This window comes from Oncorhynchus masou, chromosome 27, assembly GCF_036934945.1.
Source record: "Oncorhynchus masou masou isolate Uvic2021 chromosome 27, UVic_Omas_1.1, whole genome shotgun sequence".
In the NCBI taxonomy this organism is placed as follows: domain Eukaryota; kingdom Metazoa; phylum Chordata; class Actinopteri; order Salmoniformes; family Salmonidae; genus Oncorhynchus; species Oncorhynchus masou.
Genome location: NC_088238.1, coordinates 55,711,464 through 55,733,854, shown reverse-complemented (window position 1 = coordinate 55,733,854; position 22,391 = coordinate 55,711,464). Strand labels below are relative to the sequence as shown.

Sequence of the window (22,391 nt, the reverse complement as noted above, 5' to 3'; positions counted from 1 at the left end):
AATTCACTGCCTGCCAAGTGTGAACACATGAATTTACATTCAGTTTGTTTTGTATGCCCCCCTCTGTAGTGTAATGATGTGTTTTTAGACCTAGTTAAAATGACTCCGTGTTTGGTCCTATGGCCATTGATTGCATTATCATAACCCAGTCTGAAGTGTATTACAGTGTTTAAGTGGTGAAACGGCTGGTTTCACACCCCTCTCGATCACAACGGGTCTGTTTAGTGCAGTCAGTTTGGTATTTTCACTTCCTCTCACTCTGTTGCTGGTTCCCCTTCTCTCCACAGACTTGTTTTCCTCAGCTCTCTGAGTAGCCCTCTTCTCTACTGGGGAGAGTTCCTCTCTGAGTAGCCCTCTTCTCTACCGGGGAGAGTTCCTCTCTGAGTAGCCCTCTTCTCTACCGGGGAGAGTTCCTCTCTGAGTAGCCCTCTTCTCTACCGGGGAGAGTTCCTCTCTGAGTAGCCCTCTTCTCTACCGGGGAGAGTTCCTCTCTGAGTAGCCCTCTTCTCTACCGGGGAGAGTTCCTCTCTGAGTAGCCCTCTTCTCTACCGGGGAGAGTTCCTCTCTGAGTAGCCCTCTTCTCTACCGGGAGAGTTCCTCTCTGAGTAGCCCTCTTCTCTACCGGGGAGAGTTCCTCTCTGAGTAGCCCTCTTCTCTACCGGGAGAGTTCCTCTCTGAGTAGCCCTCTTCTCTACCGGGAGAGTTCCTCTCTGAGTAGCCCTCTTCTCTACCGGGGAGAGTTCCTCTCTGAGTAGCCCTCTTCTCTACCGGGGAGAGTTCCTCTCTGAGTAGCCCTCTTCTCTACCGGGGAGAGTTCCTCTCTGAGTAGCCCTCTTCTCTACCGGGGAGAGTTCCTCTCTGAGTAGCCCTCTTCTCTACCGGGAGAGTTCCTCTCTGAGTAGCCCTCTTCTCTACCGGGAGAGTTCCTCTCTGAGTAGCCCTCTTCTCTACCGGGAGAGTTCCTCTCTGAGTAGCCCTCTTCTCTACCGGGAGAGTTCCTCTCTGAGTAGCCCTCTTCTCTACCGGGGAGAGTTCCTCTCTGAGTAGCCCTCTTCTCTACCGGGGAGAGTTCCTCTCTGAGTAGCCCTCTTCTCTACCGGGAGAGTTCCTCTCTGAGTAGCCCTCTTCTCTACCGGGGAGAGTTCCTCTCTGAGTAGCCCTCTTCTCTACCGGGGAGAGTTCCTCTCTGAGTAGCCCTCTTCTCTACCGGGGAGAGTTCCTCTCTGAGTAGCCCTCTTCTCTACCGGGAGAGTTCCTCTCTGAGTAGCCCTCTTCTCTACCGGGAGAGTTCCTCTCTGAGTAGCCCTCTTCTCTACCGGGAGAGTTCCTCTCTGAGTAGCCCTCTTCTCTACCGGGGAGAGTTCCTCTCTGAGTAGCCCTCTTCTCTACCGGGAGAGTTCCTCTCTGAGTAGCCCTCTTCTCTACCGGGGAGAGTTCCTCTCTGAGTAGCCCTCTTCTCTACCGGGGAGAGTTCCTCTCTGAGTAGCCCTCTTCTCTACCGGGGAGAGTTCCTCTCTGAGTAGCCCTCTTCTCTACTGGGGAGAGTTCCTTTGCCACTCCCTCAGATCATTTACTCTGTTTTCTCTCTCTCTCTCTCTCTACCTCTCTCCCTCTCTCTCTCTCAATTCAAAGGGCTTTGTTGGCATGGGAAACATGTTCACATTGCCAAAACAAGTGAAATAAATAATAAACTCTATCTGTTTAGGCCGGCACATTCTTTCTTATCCCTCCCCTTTGCTCAATCAAACTCCTTTACTCTGAAGGCAGAGTGGGCTGTGGTTAAGGATCTCTGACACAGGAACGTCTCAGATGTGGCTGTCTCTATCCCTCTGTCTCTCTTTATTCTGCTGGATACGACTATGAACGTCAGGCTTGACTGAATGAGAGGAACTGCTCCATATCAAAGAGTTCTCTTTTCTCTCTGGGTTTCTGAAAGAGAACTGTCCTGCCCTTACTGGGGATCTGAACAGCTTCTCACTGGACAGTGGACAGGTTGTTCTGCTTTGGCATGGAGGATTGTGTTTGTTGTGGATGAACTCACGGACAGGATGGCTTCCCCTTCACTGCTTCTTCTCGTTGACAGGTCTGTATGTATGAGAGTTTTTCTGACCTTCCCTGCTTGTTTATAGTGTATACATATTGGCTTTAAAGTGGTCTATCCTAGACTTCTGTTTTCTACGCATTTGTTTGCCACTCGATTTGGACAGAACACTTAACCAGGGGTTTAGTCTACAGGCAAAGTGTGATTCTGTGTACCTGGTGTCATTGTTGAACATGGCCCGCAGAGAAAGTCCTGAATATTCTCTTACTACTCTGTGATATGTTATTGACTGTCGTCTGTTTGGTTGTTTAGTGCAGTTATGAGAGAGCCGTATTAAAAACGAGTTTTGATCAGTGATGTTGTAAGTACTGTTGTTGGCTCACCATTTAAAGACGATTGTAGCCAAGCTATAGGAGGAGAAATACTGAAGTTTTGGCGCAGGCACAGCCAACTATCACTAGCTAACGTTAACTACCTAGAAAAAATAACAATATATTTTTTTGAGAATCGATACTTGGAGTCATAGAATCGATGTAATATTCTGATACTCTAGTACAGGGGCAGGCAACCTTGGTCCTGGAGGGGCAGGCAACCTTGGTCCTGGAGGGGCAGGCAACCTTGGTCCTGGAGGGGCAGGCAACCTTGGTCCTGGAGGGGCAGGCAACCTTGGTCCTGGAGGGGCAGGCAACCTTGGTCCTGGAGGGGCAGGCAACCTTGGTCCTGGAGGGGCAGGCAACCTTGGTCCTGGAGGGGCAGGCAACCTTGGTCCTGGAGGGGCAGGCAACCTTGGTCCTGGAGGGGCAGGCAACCTTGGTCCTGGAGGGGCACAGCCACGTCATGTTTTGGATTGAACCGACCAGGACTGTTGAATTTAGGAAATCACGAAACTGATCAATTAGCCCAGTTGGTCAGGTGTGGTGCCTAGTTGGAACAAAACCCTGCAGGACCTGAGAGGCACTCCAGGAACATGTTGCCTCTCCCTGCTCTACAGAATTGACCCCCCCCCCCCCTTCCCATTGGAGCGTTGGACTAGTAACCGCAAGGTTACAAGTTCATATCCCCGAGCTGACAAGGTACAAATCTGTTGTTCTGCCCCTGAACAGGCAGTTAACCCACTGTTCCTAGGCTGTCATTGAAAAAAAAAGAATTTGTTCTTTAACTCACTCGCCTAGTTAAATAAAGGTAAAAAAACAAACAATCCCTAATAGAACAGTGTCAAGGTTGCTCTGTGAAGGTGTTTCCGTCAGCACCCAGCTCTGCACTCCAGCCTCTCACCTGTCAAGCTCTTTCATCACAGCAGCAGTAATGGGGTTACTGCAGTTCAAGACTTGGTGTCGTGTTTTGCTCCCTTCTTTACTAATTCATTTATTTTCCCCTCAGGAAGGTAGGCAGGTGATTGAGAACAAATTATATTTTTTAATTTAACCTTTTATTTAACTAGGCAAGTCAATTAAGAACACATTATTATTTACAATGACGGCCAAACCCGGACGAAGCTGGGCTAATTGTGCGCCGCCCTATGGGACTCCCAACCACGGCCGGATGTGATGCAGCCTGAATTCGAATCTAATCTCGCCTTAGATGCAGCATGCCGGGGCAATGTTTATTTTTTATTTCTTTATTCAAATGTGTGTGTGTGTGTGTGTGTGTGTGTGTGTGCCGGTCGCAGTGTTTGGGTTGATTTTGAGAGTTCCTGCCTCACGTTGTCATACGGGTTCCCTAACAGCTGAGGAAACGGGGTCGAGAGCTATACTCATCTAAAATGAGTGACAAAACAAAAAACTATCACATTTACATAAGTATTCAGATCCTTTACTCAGTACTTTGTTGAAGAACCTTTGGCAGTGATTACAGCCTCGAGTCTTCTTGTGTATGACGCTACAATCTTGGCACACCTGTATTTAGGGAGTTTCTCCCTTTCTTCTCTGCTCAGGTCTCTCCAGAGATGTTCAAGTCCAGGCTCTAGCTGGGCCATTCAAGGACATTCCGAGACTTGTCTGCGTTGTCTTGGCTGTGTGCGTAGGGTTGTTGTCCTGTTGGAAGGTGAACCTTCGCCCCAGTCAGAGGTGCTGTGCTCCCTGGTGCAGGTTTTCATCAATGATCTTTCTGTACTTTGCTCAGTTCATCTTTGCCTCGATACTGACTAGATTCCCAGTCCCTGCCACTGAAAAACATCCCCATGTTGCTGTTCTGTCCACACAGCTCCTAGTGCACGTTGCTGTTCTGTCCACACAGCCCCTAGTGCACGTTGCTGTTCTGTCCACACAGCCCCTAGTGCACGTTGCTGTTCTGTCCACACAGCCCCTAGTGCACGTTGCTGTTCTGTCCACACAGCCCCTAGTGCACGTTGCTGTTCTGTCCACACAGCCCCTAGTGCACGTTGCTGTTCTGTCCACACAGCCCCTAGTGCACGTTGCTGTTCTGTCCACACAGCCCCTAGTGCACGTTGCTGTTCTGTCCACACAGCCCTTAGTGCACGTTGCTGTTCTGTCCACACAGCCCCTAGTGCACGTTGCTGTTCTGTCCACACAGCTCCTAGTGCACGTTGCTGTTCTGTCCACACAGCCCCTAGTGCACGTTGCTGTTCTGTCCACACAGCCCCTAGTGCACGTTGCTGTTCTGTCCACACAGCCCCTAGTGCACGTTGCGTGTCCACACAGCCCCTAGTGCACGTGTTCTGTCCACACAGCCCCTAGTGCACGTTGCTGTTCTGTCCACACAGCCCCTAGTGCACGTTGCTGTTCTGTCCACACAGCCCCTAGTGCACGTTGCTGTTCGGCAACACCTCTTTCTGACATTTAACCAAGGATGAGGTCCAGTGAGGAAAAGAAGAGGGTTGTGTAATGATATTCTTCAAGATGAGAAACAAAAAGAAAAGTTAGACAGATCCAATATACACATCCATTAGGCTTTCTTGATTCTAGTGATTTATTATAAATGTAAAAATGTTTTTATGGACACATTTTTGTCATCACATCGACCACCTTGTCAAATTTCTTCTATTGCTTGCTTGCATTGCTTCAGTTGCTGTCACTGAGGCAGAATGGGAAAACATGTTTGAAGTATTTGGCATGAAGGTGACACGTGCCCTCATGGTGAAGGTGACACGTGCCCTCATGGTGAAGGTGACACGTGCCCTCATGGTGAAGGTGACACGTGCCCTCATGGTGAAGGTGACACGTGCCCTCATGGTGAAGGTGACACGTGCCCTCATGGTGAAGGTGACACGTGCCCTCATGGTGAAGGTGACACGTGCCCTCATGGTGAAGGTGACACGTGCCCTCATGGTGAAGGTGACACGTGCCCTCATGGTGAAGGTGACACGTGCCCTCATGGTGAAGGTGACAGTTTCATGGTGAAGGTGACACGTGCCCTCATGGTGAAGGTGACACGTGCCCTCATGGTGAAGGTGACACGTGCCCTCATGGTGAAGGTGACACGTGCCCTCATGGTGAAGGTGACACGTGCGTCACACAACATGTTTCTAGATAAGGCATGATCAGTTTGAAGAACATTTTGTGCATACTGGCGATACATAGGCACCTCACCTGTCTTTTATCTACGCTGAAAAAAAAAAAAAAAAACAATATCAAAGGTGTCGGTTTCATGACCTGAAATGTAAGATACCAGAAAGTTTCCAAAAAGCATATTTCTTGCAAATATTTTGCACATTTTGTTTACATCCCTGTTAGTGAGCATTTCTCCTTTGCCAAGATAATCCATCCACCTGACCGGTGTGGCATATCATAGAAGCTGATTAAATTTTAACTGCACGATCATTACACAGGTGCACCATGTGCTGGGGGACAATAAAAGGCCACTCTAAAATGTGCAATTTTGTCGCACAATACCACAGATGTCTCAAGTTTTGAGGGAGCATGCAATTGGCATGCTGACTAGGAATGTCCACCAGAGCTGTTGCCAGAGAATTTTATCTTAATTGCTCTACCATAAATCACCTCCAACGTCATTTTAGAGAATTTGGCATTACGTCCAACCGGCCTCACAACCGTAGACCATGGTTCAGCTGGTGGAAGATGTTGAGAGACTGCAGGCCAACCGTAGACCATGGTTCAGCTGGTGGAAGATGTTGAGAGACTGCAGGCCAACCGTAGACCATGGTTCAGCTGGTGGAAGATGTTGAGAGACTGCAGGCCAACCGTAGACCATGCCAGCCCAGGACCTTCACATCCGTTTTGTGGGGAACTTATTTTAAATGTTGTGCACTGCGCCCGTCCTGACGCTAGGCCAATTGTGCGTCGCCCCACGGACCTCCCAGTCGCGAACCCAGAGTGTCTGGTGGCACAGCTAGCACTGCGATGCAGTGCCCTAGACCACTGCGCCACCCGGGAGGCCCTGGGAACAACTCATTTTGATTAGCTGGTGGGTTGGCCTATGCCCTCTTAGGCCCACCCATGGCTCCTGTCCAGTCATGTGAAGTCCATAGATTAGGGCCTAATTCATTTCTATTGACTGATTTCCTTATATGACTCTTTGAAATTGTTGCATGTTTGTTGCAATTTGATTTGATGTTGCTCCCTGGGCGCAGAATAATCGACAGGTCAGGCAGATCACCGATAATGGTCATGAACCTTCTGCTTGGGCGACTGGAGTTACCTATTTCGCAAAGGTGCAGAATGTTCAGGTTCAAACCATGCCTGGCAGCAGGAAGTCTTGGGGTTAAGGGCGTTGGCCAGTAACCAAAAGGTTTCTGGTTCGAATCCCCAACCTGGAAAGGTGATAAACATATGCCGTTCTGCCCCTGAGCAAGGCAGTTAACCCCCTGAGCACCGAAGACATGGAGGCAGCCCTCCCCACCTCCCTGATTCAGAGAGGTTTCTTTGCATTTTTCTTCTCTATGTAGCCTGGTTAACTAACCAGACTGGGAAGTCAAAACAATGGTGACCACTGGTAGGTCTAGTTATGCTAACCAAGCTAGCTTTTAGAGACCGTTTCAGATACAGGCTACAGTTTTGAGTTAGTTGTGAAAGCCAGAATGACCGCTGCCAATGATAATCCACGTCTTTGCCTCTCATCCACTTCATTGCTTTTTCTCTCCTGCCTTTTTCAGAAGCAGCAAGTCCCTCTTCTTTTATGTAACGATGAAGGACATCTGAATGTAATTGTAGGTTACTTTAAACTGGCTATAAGTTCTGTTTGTCTAGTGCAGTTATTTTTTTTTTTTACCTGTGTGCTTTGAAGTAGACAGATTGTTTGAAGCAAGACCAACTACTCATTGGCTAGTTCCTGGCCGCGGTCTTGTTGATCTTGGCAACCATTAGGCAGGTTCAAGGGTACACATCTAGACACTTCGATAGGTTGGAAAACTAGGGAGACATTTCACAACGGGAAGAAGCAAGCCCCTGTCCTGCTACTCTACGTTTTGAAGCCATTTGAGACTGGTTCCATTAGGGTGGGTCAGGGGTCAAACCGGTCATATCAAACAGACGTCATTCTCTCACCGGTATGCTTAGGGGGGGGTCAGGGGTCAAACCGGTCATATCAAACAGACGTCATTCTCTCACCGGTATCCTTAGGGGGGGTCAGGGGTCAAACCGGTCATATCAAACAGACGTCATTCTCTCACCGGTATGCTTAGGGGGGGGTCAGGGGTCAAACCGGTCATATCAAACAGACGTCATTCTCTCACCGGTATCCTTAGGGGGGTCAGGGGTCACCGGTATCCTTAGGGGGGGGTCCAGAGTCTTCTCTCACCGGTATCCTCCAGAGTCTCGGTTGATATACTGACCAACGGGTTAAGGTGTACCTCACTCTGCGGTTTTGATTCAATCATCGACACAGTTTGCCAGCTGTCTGTGTTGCTCTCTGTGTGAGTGTCAGGGAGCAGGTATTGATTATTGGATATGTGATCAATGACGTGCCACAAAGTAATATGCTTTGTTACAGTGAATTTGAGTGTGGCCTAACGTCCCCTTTCCAGAGTTACGGTGCTGTATGGGAAGTGGATTCATTATTCATTAAACATTTTATTTAACTAGGCAAGTCATCCATTTCACTTAAAAGGACTTATGTCACCAACTTAACAAATTACTTATTTTTTTATCCAGTGGTTTATCCGGAATTGCTTTTCACTCTGACTCCAGTGATGATTGTAGAGGTTCTGCTATCTAACCATTGGTAGTAACCTTACCGGTCTGATAGCACGTTGGCTAGCAGAAAAGAGAAGGTCACTCCACCGGAAAGCAGGAAAATGAACTGGATGGCATCACGCCATTTTATAGGCTGTTATCTAACCTCTATTAACGACAAGGAAATTGGCTCTTTTCACTCTCGGTTCCAGTTTTTTTTTTTTTTTATTGAAGCCAGCCATGGTCTCTGTGTGTATCCTGAAGCGCTATGTTGATGGTGAAATTAAAACGCTAAAAAGCTATTGTTAAAGGATATATGAAGACCACTTGAAAGTGAAGCGTTATTATAGAGATTTGCGTTTTTGTTCTAAACGTCATCTAGCCCAGCTAAACATACTGTTCTGACAGTCCTTCTCTTAGCCTATTAGAACGTCTTATCCAGTACTTACAAACTGTTTTATCCAATGGAACGCGTGAGAACATTTCCTTTTATTGAATAAGACCTTAATTGCCAGACTTAATTTCTAGTAAATGATTAGCCAGACTTCTAAATGAATGATATGTACCCATTGATTCTTGAAGATTAAAAGGTATAATCTTAGATCAACAAATCAAATTTATTTGTCACATACACATGGTTAGCAGATGTTAATGCGAGTGTAGCGAAATTCTTGTGCTTCTAGTTCCGACAACGCAGTAATAACGAACTAGTAATCTAACCTAACAATTGTACCAGAAACAGACTCCATGAGGGTGGTATGAGGGACCGACGTCCACAGGTGGGGGTTGTGCTTACAGCCCATATATGTGTGTATGTATGTGTGTATGTATGTGTCCATGTACACAGGCTTCTGATGCCTCAAGTCATGTCTGTGTGTGGTGGACCAATTCATGTGTCCGTGAAGTGTATGCCGAGGAACTTAACTTACTATATATGTGTCCACTACTGTCCCGTCGATGTGTGATGTGGGGTGTGTGTGTATTGTACCCCTTCAGAACCCAAAATAGTCTTGTTTTACTACATTGTAGAATGGAGTACGATAATGGTTCATACGATAATGTTGATATCATGGATATAGTAGTCATTGCATCTATAGCCCTAAGAATTTGATGGTTACATTTTTCCAGCCCAATCCCTCAACTTTGTACCAAAACAGTGTGAGGATGCCTACTTTATTATTCCAACTGTGGATTGTCTCTTTAATGCCAACCCCACAGATTATCTTCCTTGTGCTCTAGCGCACACCTACTTTAAGTCAAGACGCTATTTATAATATGGATATGTGTCTCTAGTCCACCTACACAGGCTTCTGATGCCTCCTGTCATGTCTGTGTCGGTGGACCACCCTGTGTCCGTGAAGTGTCGCTTAACCCTACCCTCTCCACTACTGTCCCGTCGATGTGGATAGGGGGTGCTCTTGTACGCTTCAGAACCTAGTCTTGTTTTACTACATTGTAGAATGGAGTACCCTGGTTCATACGATAATGTTGATATCATGGATATAGTAGTCATTGCATCTATAGCCCTGTCTAAGAATTTGAGTGGTTACATTTTTCCAGCCCAATCCCTCAACTTTGTACCAAAACAGTGTGAGGATGCCTACTTTATTATTCCAACTGTGGATTGTCTCTTTAATGCCAACCCCACAGATTTGATCTTCCTTGTGCTCTAGCGCCTCCTACTTTAAGTCAAGACGCTATTTTAAATGGAGATGTAGCCTAGTGCTCTGTCGCTGACCCTGTCGTGGTCTGCCGCTGACCCTGCCCTGTCGTGATCTGCCGCTGACCCTGCCCTGTCGTGATCTGCCGCTGACCCTGCCCTGTCGTGATCTGCCGCTGACCCTGCCCTGTCGTGATCTGCCGCTGACCCTGCCCTGTCGTGATCTGCCGCTGACCCTGCCCTGTCGTGATCTGCCGCTGACCCTGTCGTGATCTGTCGCTGACCCTGTCGTGGTCTGTCGCTGACCCTGCCCTGTCGTGATCTGCCGCTGACCCTGCCCTGATCTGCCGCTGACCCTGCCCTGTCGTGGTCTGCCGCTGACCCTGCCCTGTCGTGATCTGCCGCTGACCCTGTCGTGGTCTGACCCTGTCGTGGTCTGACCCTGTCGTGGTCTGACCCTGTCGTGGTCTGACCCTGTCGTGGTCTGCCGCTGACCCTGTCCTGTCGTGATCTGTCGCTGACCCTGTCCTGTCGTGGTCTGACGCTGACCCTGTCCCTGTCGTGGTCTGTCGCTGACCCTGTCCTGTCGTGATCTGTCGCTGACCCTGTCCTGTCGTGATCTGTCGCTGACCCTGTCCTGTCGTGATCTGTCGCTGACCCTGTCCTGTCGTGATCTGTCGCTGACCCTGTCCTGTCGTGATCTGTCACTGACCTTGTCCTGCTCTTTCGTTGTCCCTGTCCTGTCCTGCTCCAGTCCTCATGGTTTAGCTGGGTCTTTAACAGTCCCCTGGTTCGTTGTGTGGTTTTGTTTTAAATCCATGAATTCCGCTAGTGTGCTTGTCTCACTCATGCAACACACACACACACACACACACACACACACACACACACACACACACACACACACACACACACACACACACACACACACACACATCAGCCATTGTATTATCGTTGTTCTTAGCCTCAGGGTTGACCTAGTAGTGGAGGGAGTGTGTGTGTGCAGCGTTGGCTCTGGGTTTTATGTCCTAATTTCTATATTCTGTCTCTCTTTCTCTCTCAGGAGTCTGTTTGCTAAGAAAGTGAAGGACACTATGCCAGTGGAGCAGGAGGACACAGGCTGGAAGCTGTTTGGTCGGGTCCCCCCTGGAGATGGGAGGGACCCCCAGAAAATACACAAGGTACACACACACACACACACCATGGAATGAACCTTCACACTCTTCACTGTGGCCTACTTCACAACATTACCTCATTTGTTAACCCATGTTATCTGTAAGTTGCCATTGATTCCTAATACAAGCCACTACCCTCAGTAATATGGATCACACTGACACTGTGGCTCAGCTGAGACAGCTGGGGGCAAAAGGTCAGCGTTGATTAGATTTCATTAGGATCGCAAATCTTCCAAGAGCTTTGATATATGTAACCTAATGGGGGGGGGGGCCCTGTGACCTGAGGGTCAAAATCAAACCATGACCTGCTCGCATTCACAGATTTGCAGATGTTATCGCTGAGAAATTCTTGTGTTTCTTGGTCCAACATTGCAGTAATACCTAATAACAAATTAAGTAGAAATAAATATCAGAACGAGCAATGTCAGAGACCCGAATATATATATACATACATACATACATACATACATACATACATACATACTGCTCAAAAAATAAAGGGAACACTTAAACAACACAATGTAACTCCAAGTCAATCACACTTCTGTGAAATCAAACTGTCCACTTAGGAAGCAACACTGATTGACAATAAATGTCACATGCTGTTGTGCAAATGGAATAGACAACAGGTGGAAATTATAGGCAATTAGCAAGACACCCCCAATAAAGGAGTGGTTCTGCAGTGGTGACCACAGACCACTTCTCAGTTCCTATGCTTCCTGGCTGATGTTTTGGTCACTTTTGAATGCTGGCGGTGCTTTCACTCTAGTGGTAGCATGAGACGGAGTCTATAACCCACACCAGTGGCTCAGGTAGTGCAGCTCATCCAGGATGGCACATCAATGCGAGCTGTGGCAAGAAGGTTTGCTGTGTCTGTCAGCGTAGTGTCCAGAGCATGGAGGCACTACCAGGAGACAGGCCACTACCAGGAGACGTGGAGGAGGCCGTAGGAGGGCAACAACCCAGCAGCAGGACCGCTACCTCCACCTTTGTGCAAGGAGGAGCACTGCCAGAGCCCTGCAAAATGACCTCCAGCAGGCCACAAATGTGCATGTGTCTGCTCAAACGGTCAGAAACAGACTCCATGAGGGTGGTATGAGGGACCCGACGTCCACAGGTGGGGGTTGTGCTTACAGCCCAACACCGTGCAGGACATTTGGCATTTGCCAGAGAACACCAAGATTGGCAAATTCGCCACTGGCGCCCTGTGCTCTTCACAGATGAAAGCAGGTTCACACTGAGGACATGTGACAGACGTGACAGTCTGGAGACACCGTGGAGAACGTTCTGCTGCCTGCAACATCCTCCAGCATGACCGGTTTGGCGGTGGGTCAGTCATTGTGTGGGTTGGCATTTCTTTGGGGGGCCGCACAGCCCTCCGTGTGCTCGCTAGAGGTAGCCTGACTGCCATTAGGTACCGAGATGAGATCTTCAGACCCCTTGTGAGACCATATGCTGGTGCGGTTGGCCCTGGGTTCCTCCTAATGCAAGACAATGCTAGACCTCATGTGGCTGGAGTGTGTCAGCAGTTCCTGTAAGAGGAAGGCATTGATGCTATGGACTGGCCCGCCCGTTCCCCAGACCTGAATCCAATTGAGCACATCTGGGACATCATGTCTCGCTCCATCCACCAACGCCACGTTGCACCACAGACTGTCCAAGAGTTGGCTGGTGCTTTAGTCCAGGTCTGGGAGGAGATCCCTCAGGAGACCATCCGCCACCTCATCAGGAGCATGCCCAGGGGTTGTAGGGAGATCATACAGGAATGTGGAGGCCACACACACTACTGAGCCTCATTTTGACTTGTTTTAAGGACATTACATCAAAGTTGGATCAGCCTGTAGTGTGGTTTTCCACTTTAATTTTGAGTGTGATTTTGAATCCAGACCTCCATGGGTTGATACATTTGATTTCCATTGATAATTTTTGTGTGATTTTGTTGTCAGCACATTCAACTATGTAAAGAAAAAATATTTAATAAGAATATTTCATTCATTCAGATCTAGGATGTGTTATTTTAGTGTTCCCTTTATATTTGAGCAGTATGTATGTATGTATGTATGTATATTTATATATCGTTGTTATTTAATCAACACTGTTAACATATTAATGATATATTGTCGAGTACAATCTAATGATTAGTTGAATGTGATTCATAATGGCATAGACTAAACAAAAATAGGTCTAGACATTAATTTATTATCACCCTCTTGAATTGACCAGTATTTCACTACATTCTAGAGCAGTGAGTGAACACCCTACACATAAAGTGGGTGAAACCGTATGTAAACATGATTCAACATGTTCAATGACTCATAGGGCAGCAGCCTCTAAGGTTCTGGGCAGGGCACTGGGTGGAGACTGGCCAGCGATGGCTGTTTAACAGTCTGATGGCCTGGAGATAGAAGCTCTTTCTCAGTCACTCTCAGTCCCAGCGTTTATGCACCTGTACTATTTCCGCCTTCCAGATGGTAGCGGCGTGAGCAGACGGTGGCCCGGGAGGCCGAGGTCGAGCTTCTTGGCTTTCTTGTGACACCGGGTGCTGTCGATGTCCTGGAGGGCAGGCAGTATGCCCCCCCGGTGATGCTTTGGGGGGGGGTTGTCTATGTTTGCAGCTGGACTCGCATCCTGTTCCCCTGTGTCTCACTCACACAAAGTGTTAGTGTACTAAAGTGATGTCACATCTTCACAGCTGCGGTTCAAAGGTCAAGCGGTAAAGTTGTATCGAGCTAAATGCATTCATGCGTTTTAGACCCATAAATATCATGAAGTCAATCAAGCGTCCGATTGCCGAGATCAAACGCTGAAATATTTACTTTACTTAGAACGGCAGTATGCGGGCCTGTTACCTGCTCTGTGTCTCAGGACGTCCCCCTCACGGTGTTGACATACCTGGGGTAGGCCTTTACTTAGAACGGCAGTATGCGGGTCTGTTCTCAGGCTACTATGAATGGTGGCTGGTGAATGGAAGAACAAATATATCTGTACAATTCAGTGGAGGCTGCTGAGAGGAGGATGGCTCATAATAATGTCTGGAACGGAGCGAATGGAACGGCATCAAACACACAGAAACCATGGAAACCATGTGTTTGATGTTGCTGATACCATTCCTCTGATTCCGCTCCAGTCATTACCACAAGCCCGTCCTCCCCAATTAAGGTGCCACCGACTTCCTGTTGTACAATTGCTTAGGTACTCGCACTGAACCCATAAAAAGGAAAAAAACACCAAGGAGGCCGAAATGTAAAATTTTAGCAAATTTAATCCATGCTAGAAAGCCTAACAAAAAGGCCTATACTTCCTCAGAGCCCTGACATTATGTCTGACTACAACTGGACGAGCAGTAGCTTCACTCTATATCGCTAGAAGGATTGAAATGGTGTCTTTTCTGGACCTCTTCGTCCTCTCGCTTAACTTTACCTGCTGCTTCTAGGGTTGATTGTTCGCTTGGATTAGAAGCCCTTCGGGAACACCGCTTGACTCTCGGCAGTGGGGCCTGAGATGACCCATGTCTGCCCTTGTACCCACTTACCTCTGTAGCTCAGTTGGTAGGGCATGGCGCTTGCAACACCACGATAATGGGTTCAGTTCCCAGGACCACCGATTCTAAAATGTACGACGAAGTCGCTTTGGATGGAACCCCTTCAGCAAACGCTTATGTTTGTTTATTTATATACAGTACCTTGCAAGAGTTTTAGGCAGGTGTGCAAAAACGCTATAAAGTAAGAATGCTTTAAAAAAAAATAGACCATGTTAATATTCAAGTTTTATCAATTAACAAAAATACAAAAGTGAGTGAACAGAAGAAAAATCTAAATCAAATCCATATTTGATGTGACCACCCTTTGCCTCCAAAACAGCATTAATTCTTGTAGATACAAGTCAGGGATGTGGAAGTCATATAGTCCAGTGTATGATTAAACAATTATCTATTCTGCAGCATGACAACAATCCCAAACATACAGGGAAAGGCAATACGAACTATCTTCAGCGTAAAGAGGAACAAGGAGTCCAAGTAATTTTTCCAACAATTGTTGAGACAGATTATTTCACTTATATATCACTGTATCACAATTCCAGTGGGTCAGAAGTTTACATACACTAAGTTGACTGTGCCTTTTAAACAGCTTGGAAAATCCCTGAAAATAATGTCATGGCTTTCGCAGCTTCTGATAGGCTAATTGACATCATTTTGTGTCTTTGCTTGCAGAAAAAAAATTGTCAACCTCCACAATTCTGGTTCATCCTTGGGAGCAACTTCCAAACACCTGAATGTACCATGTTCATCTGTACAAACAATAGTACGCAAGTATAAACACCATGGGACCTCGCAGCTGTCATGCTGCTCAGAAAGGAGACGCTTTCTTGTCTCCTAGAGATTAACGTACTTTGGTGCGAAAAGTGCAAATCAGTCCCAGAACAACAGCAAAGGACCCCGTGAAGATGCTGGAGGGAACAGGTCTATCCACAGTAAAACAAGTCCTATATCGACATAACCTGAAAGGCCCCTGAGCAAGAAAGAGGCCACTGCTCCAAAACCACCATTAAAAAAGCCAGACTACGGTTTGCAACTGCACATGGGGACAAAGATAGTACTTTTTGGAGAAATGTCCTCTGGTCTGATGAAACAAAAATAGAACCGTTTGGCCATAATGACCATCGTTATGTTTGGAGGAAAAAGGGGGAGGCTTGCAAGCCGAAGAACACCATCACAACCATGAAGCACGGGGGTGGCAGCATCACGCTTGTGCTTTGCTGCAGGAGGGACTGGTGCTCTTCACAAAATAAATGGCGTCATGAGGAAGTAAAATTATGTGTATATAGTGAAGCAACATCTCAAGTCATCAGTCAGGAAGTTAAAAGCTTGGTCGCAAATGGGTCTTCCAAATGGACAATGACCCCAAGCATACATCAAAGTCAAGGTATTGGAGTGGCCATCACAAAGCCCTGACCTCAATCCCATAGAACATTTGTGGGCAGACCTGAAAAAGCTTGTGCTAGCAAGGAGGCCTACAAACCGGACTCCGTTACACCAGCTCTGTCAGGAGGAATTGGTCAAATTTCGCCCAACTTATTTTGGGAAGCTTGTGGAAGGCTACCCGAAGCGTTTGACCCAAGTTAAACAATTTAAAGGCAATGCTAACAAATACTAATTGAGTGTATGTAAACTTCTGACCCACTGGGAATGTGATGAAAGAAATACAAGATGAAATAAATAATTCTCTCTACTATTATTCTGACATTTCACATTCTTAAAATAAAGTGGTGATCCTAACTGACCTAAAACAGGGAATTTGTACTAGGATTAAATCTCAGGAATTGTGAAAAACTGAGTTCAAAATCAAATCAAATTTATTTGTCACATGCACATGGTAGATGTTAATGCGAGTGCAGCGAAACGCTTGTGCTTCTAGTTCCGACAATGCAGTAAAAGCTAACGAGTAACATAACCTAACAATTCCAAAACTACTACCTTATACACACAAGTGTAAAGGGATAAAGAATATGTACATAAAGATATATGAATGAGTGATGGTACATAACGGCATAGGAAAGAGGCAGTAGATGGTATAGAGTACAGTATATACAGTGCCTTGCGAAAGTATTCGGCCCCCTTGAACTTTGCGACCTTTCTGGAGAGAGTCTGCTGCACTGAAAGTAAAGGGGCTGAATAATTTTGCACGCCCAATTTTTCAGTTTTTGATTTGTTAAAAAAGTTTGAAATATCCAATAAATGTCGTTCCACTTCATGATTGTGTCCCACTTGTTGTTGATTCTTCACAAAAAAATACAGTTTTTTATCTTTGTTTGAAGCCTGAAATGTGGCAAAAGTTCGCAAAGTTCAAGGGGGCCGAATAATTTCGCAAGGCACTGTACATATGAGATGAGTAATGTAGGATATGTAAACTAATAAACGTATTTGGCTAAGGTGTATGTAAACTTCCGACTTCAACTGTACATACACACAGTACCAGTCAAAGGTTTGGACACCTACTCATTCAAGGATTTCTATTTTATTATTTTCTCCATTGTGGAATAATAGTGAAGACATCAAAACATTGAATCATGTAGTTATCAAAAACTCAAAAATATATATTTGAGATTCGTCAAAGTATTCACCCTTTGCCTTGACAGCATTGCACACTCTTGGCATTCTCTCAACCAGCTTCATGAGGGAGTCACCTGAAATGCATTTTAATTAACAAATGCAGTCGCAAAAACCATCAAGCACTATGATGAAACTGGTTCTCACGAGGACCGCCACAGGAAAGGCTGATCCAGAGTTACCTCTGCTGCAGAGGATGAGTTCATTAGAGTTAACAGCCTCAGATTGTAGCCGAAATAAATGCTTCACAGAGTTCAAGTAACAGACACATGTCAACATCAACTGTTCAGGTGAGACTGTGTGAAATCAGGCCTTTATGGTCAAATTGCTGCAAAAAAAAACACTACTAAAGGACACCAATAATGAGAAGACACTTGCTAGGGCCAAGAAGCACAAGCAATGGATAATTCGACGGAAATCTGTCTTTTTGGTCGGATGAGTCCAAATTTGAGATTTTTGATTCCAACAGCCATGTCTTTGTGAGAACACAGGTTTGGTAAACGGATGATCTCCGCATGTGTAGTTCCCGATGTGAAGCATGGAGGAGGTGGTGTGGGGGTGCTTTGCTAGTGACACTTTCGGTAAATCTATTTATAATTCAAGTCACACTTAACCAGCATTCTGCAGTGATATGCCATCCCACCTGGTTTGCGCTTTATCCACTCATGTGTTTTTCATCAGGACAATGACCCAACACAACTCCAGTCTCTAAGGGCTATTTGACCAAGGAGAGTGATGGAGTACTGCATCAGATGACCTCAACCCAATTGAGGTGGTTTGGGATGGGTTGTACCGCAGAGTGAAGGAAAAGTAGCCAACAAGTGCTTAGCACATCAAAAAGCATTCCAGGTGAAGCTGGTTGAGAGAATGCCAAGAGTGTGCAAAGCTGTCATCAAGGACAATGGTGTCTACTTAATTTACAGAAGAGTCTCAAATATAAAATATATTTAGATTTATTTAACTTTTTTTTTGGTTACTACATGATTCTATATGTGTTATTTCATAGAATGTATGTATTCAGGATTATTCTACAATGTAGAAAATAGTAAAAATAAAGAAAAACCCTTTGTGTCAAATTTTGACTGGTACTGTGTGTGTGTGTGTGTGTGTGTGTGTGTGTGTGTGCCATCGTTGTATCCGACGACAGTGATAGTGTGAACCTTGACGTGAAAGCATTACCCAGGGTCCTCCGATTTTAAAGAGGCCAACAAGTCACGCCTTTCTCTACCATTTTATCCTTTCAGTGTGGACAGTGTCGTTTTTCTAACCCGGACGGGCTACAACCCCTATCCCCCTGCACTGTTAACCTGGTCTAGCGTAAAGCGTTTTCACCTCCGGTGGTAACCCTATCCCTAGTGCCTGGGCTCGGATGGCAAGGCTAGATTTTCAGCACCTGTCTGGACACTATTGTCTCGCCATGGCAACCGCTGGCTGATGGCAGGGGGTGTGGCCAATGTCCTGTGGGCAATGAGTCTGTGTTCTCTTAGTTTGCTGCTGTATTTCTCCTGCTTTTATTTCACCATAACACTATAAGCCCTTTTTTCTTTCATCAATAACTTTTAGCCCTTTGAGAGTGCTCGGCCGTAATTCAATTATTGAGCCCCCCCCTCGTTGCCCGCAGGAAATGTAGTTGTTTCATAGCCCGCCTTGTCCCACCGGTACTTACCCGTCAATCACCTGGAAGTCAACCAATCCCTGTTCCCCGTTAGCTTAGGCCCTCCCCTCTGAGGCTGAACAGAGTTGCTGGACACGGAAGAACAAAGACTCACTGACGTCACCGTCTTCAAGACCATGCAGGCTGTAATTCAGAGAGACGGGGAGGGAAATGTAGGGAGAGAATAAAAAGCTGACCCCCAAGGCATCGCTGTCAGAGTGCCGATTGGATGAGACATGGATGCTGTATTCATCACTCTGGGGTTGATTTAAAGTGGCTGGCTCAGCGCAGCGCAGCGACTAACAGAGCGAAACGCTGCAGACACTCTCTCTCTCACACACACACACACACTGATCCTCTGGGTTCCTCACTGATTCAGTGCCTCAGTGTAGCGTCTGCACGCTGAGAGGGGGGAGAGAGGGACTGAGTGACAGAGGGAGAGGAGGCGGTATCATGCATCACCTCCAGCAGGGGGTGTGTCCTATCGACAGGCCCGCTGTAACCCTGACCACTTCGTCCTCTGTGTGGGCTGTAGCTGGGCCAACGGGAGCAGCCATGACGGTTTGTGGAGTTTAAACCCTCTTGGTTGTTCTGGGTGTCTGTACGGAAACTGTAGCGTTCATGGTGAGTGTGTGTGTGTGTGTGTGTGTGTTTTGTCTGTGTATTTGTCAGCTCGACGTGATGAGGGAGCGAGCACAGCAGTCTACAGTCTCTCCTCCCTCGTTCTCTCTCCCCCTGTCTGACAGAAGGAAACATGAGGTAGTAGAAAGATGGAATGATGGAGAGACAGCGGGAGGTCGAGGACAGCAAGGCCTTCGCTTTTACACATCAGCCTCTTTCAGCTCATCTCTCTGAGGTGAAGTGTGGGCAATTTTTTTTTGAAATTTTGCCAGCTTCTGATGACCGATGTACTTGTATTAGATTTGTCCATTAGTGTATCTGTTATACGAGCTGTCTATGAAACACAACGGGCTGCTGTTTTCCCTGTAAAAGTGTTGTTTTGCGGTAGACTCGTGCTTTCTAGTAATGATGGGGGGGGGTGAGTACAGTTAAATATCGGGAAATTATTTTTGACAATATATCGTATCGTTTTGACAATATATTAATATTTTTGCCCTAGTTGGCTGTACCTGAACATACTCCAGTGTTCTTCCATCATAGCTTGTTCTCCTCTTCTTTTATTAAATAGGAAGACAATTTTGTTTTCAGCACCTTTTATTTCCATGACTGACGCAGACATATGGTGAGCAATATGTTTCTAACATTTGAATCACAGTAACGAATTGCAATACATATAGAATCGCAATACGTATCGTATCGGCACCTAAGTGTCATAATATCGTATAGCGAGGTCCCTGGCAGTTCCGAGCCCTAATGTTTTCCTTGTGGAAGTGTCTGGTGTTTGTTCTCTCACTCATATATTTATATATATATATATTGTGGGAGAGAAGGAATGAGATGTGGAGTGCTCGGCCCTGACCCAGTGCTGGAAATGGACTTTCCAAACATTTCATGGCTGTCCACTAGACGAGCGTATGTTCAACTCCATTAAAAGTAGTGGATTGGAAGGAGCTATGCTCTGCAGTGGTTTAGGCCCCTTGCTAGTGGTCTAAACATGGTTCATAGAAAAAAACCTAATTTCTTCCATTTTGTTGTCAGTCTGCCCTGTCAGGCAGTAGACTATTACAATACAACTTTATCAGCCTCTTTTAGTGGCCATTTTAATGTCAGTGAGGCATTGCTTCTACAGGTAACCCCTCGACTATACCCTGTACTGTCGCTGTGCTTATTGCTAAGCCTGTTTGTCCTCTCCAACGCCATCAGAACGCTGTGCCAACGGCGGCAGACAGACAGGCAGGCAGACAGACAGACAGACAGACAGACAAGGCCCAAAGAGAACCTCTTACATCACCAGGAAATGAGAGTAAGTTAATGAAACACTGGCCTTGTCGTAACTATGCATGTTCCCCTCGAGACAGGTAACCCTGGGATACCGTTGCCACTGGAGTCGCTAAAAGCACTAAAGCCCATCTCACTATTTGATTACGTGACCAGCCTCGACGCCAAACAAAGTCAATGTTATGACATCCTAGCAGTAGCAGTGAAAGGCTAATTCACACCGAGGCTGTTAGTTCCATGTGTTTGTGGTCGCTGAAATAGGATTCCGCCGTCGGGGTGAGGGGGATTGGTGTCACGCCAACCGTCTGTTTGGTAGATGTGTTTACTACGGTACTAATCCGAGGCCATGCCATAAACTGCTCTCTCAGCCTGTGACTAGTGAGGAAGGGGAAGCAGTTGGCTATCATGACTGTACTGCCCTACAAAGCAAAAAGGCACCAACTGCTCATTTGGTAGAAAATTAGTTGTAATTTTTGCGACATTAAATACATGTTTAATCACGTGGACAAGTATCCTGCCATCAGAACGCTGTGCCAACGGCGGCAGACAGACAGACATGCCCAAAGAGAACCTCTTACATCACCAGGAAATGAGAGTAAGTTAATGAAACACTGGCCTTGTCGTAACTATGCATGTTCCCCTCGAGACAGGTAACCCTCTATGTTTTAGAGAGAATGGGGGGTGATGTTAGCAGGAACTGCATAAAGTTACTGTAAAACCAAAGTAAATAAAAGGCAGAATGGGAGAACCCTTTTGGCTTGGTAGGGTAGAATGGGAGAACCCTTTTTGCTTGGTAGGGCAGAATGGGAGAACCCTTTTGGCTTGGTAGGGCAGAATGGGAGAACCCTTTTTGCTTGGTAGGGCAGAATGGGAGAACCCTTTTGGCTTGGTAGGGCAGAATGGGAGAACCCTTTGGCTTGGTAGGGCAGAATGGGAGAACCCTTTTGGCTTGGTAGGGCAGAATGGGAGAACCCTTTTGCTTGGTAGGGCAGAATGGGAGAACCCTTTGGCTTGGTAGGGCAGAATGGGAGAACCCTTTTGGCTTGGTAGGGTAGAATGGGAGAACCCTTTGGCTTGGTAGGGCAGAATGGGAGAACCCTTTTGGCTTGGTAGGGCAGAATGGGAGAACCCTTTGGCTTGGTAGGGCAGAATGGGAGAACCCTTTGGCTTGGTAGGGCAGAATGGGAGAACCCTTTTGGCTTGGTAGGGCAGAATGGGAGAACCCTTTGGCTTGGTAGGGCAGAATGGGAGAACCCTTTGGCTTGGTAGGGCAGAATGGGAGAACCCTTTTGGCTTGGTAGGGCAGAATGGGAGAACCCTTTTGGCTTGGTAGGGCAGAATGGGAGAACCCTTTTGGCTTGGTAGGGCAGAATGGGAGAACCCTTTGGCTTGGTAGGGCAGAATGGGAGAACCCTTTTGGCTTGGTAGGGCAGAATGGGAGAACCCTTTTGGCTTGGTAGGGCAGAATGGGAGAACCCTTTTGGCTTGGTAGGGCAGAATGGGAGAACCCTTTTGGCTTGGTAGGGTAGAATGGGAGAACCCTTTTGGCTTGGTAGGGTAGAATGGGAGAACCCTTTTGGCTTGGTAGTGCAGAATGGGAGAACCCTTTTTGCTTGGTAGGGTAGAATGGGAGAACCCTTTTTGCTTGGTAGTGCAGAATGGGAGAACCCTTTTGGCTTGGTAGGGCAGAATGGGAGAACCCTTTTGGCTTGGTAGGGCAGAATGGGAGAACCCTTTTGGCTTGGTAGTGCAGAATGGGAGAACCTT

General features: G+C 46.7%; 1 protein-coding gene across 9 annotated transcripts in view; it reads left to right on the top strand.

Annotated features, from left to right (window-relative positions):
- tbc1d14 (TBC1 domain family, member 14) overlaps positions 1-22,391 on the top strand; it is a 58,112-nt gene that overhangs the window by 9,640 nt on the left and 26,081 nt on the right. For 4 of the 9 annotated variants that reach the window (XM_064940748.1, XM_064940749.1, XM_064940746.1 and 1 more), the window contains one exon: positions 10,854-10,971. In XM_064940748.1, the coding sequence (XP_064796820.1) occupies positions 10,854-10,971 (118 nt within the window). Of the gene's footprint in view, positions 1-1,786; positions 2,084-10,853; positions 10,972-19,165; positions 19,350-19,499; positions 19,582-22,391 lie in introns of those variants that run through there. The other 5 variants (XM_064940753.1, XM_064940750.1, XM_064940755.1 and 2 more) reach the window with 4 other exon arrangements.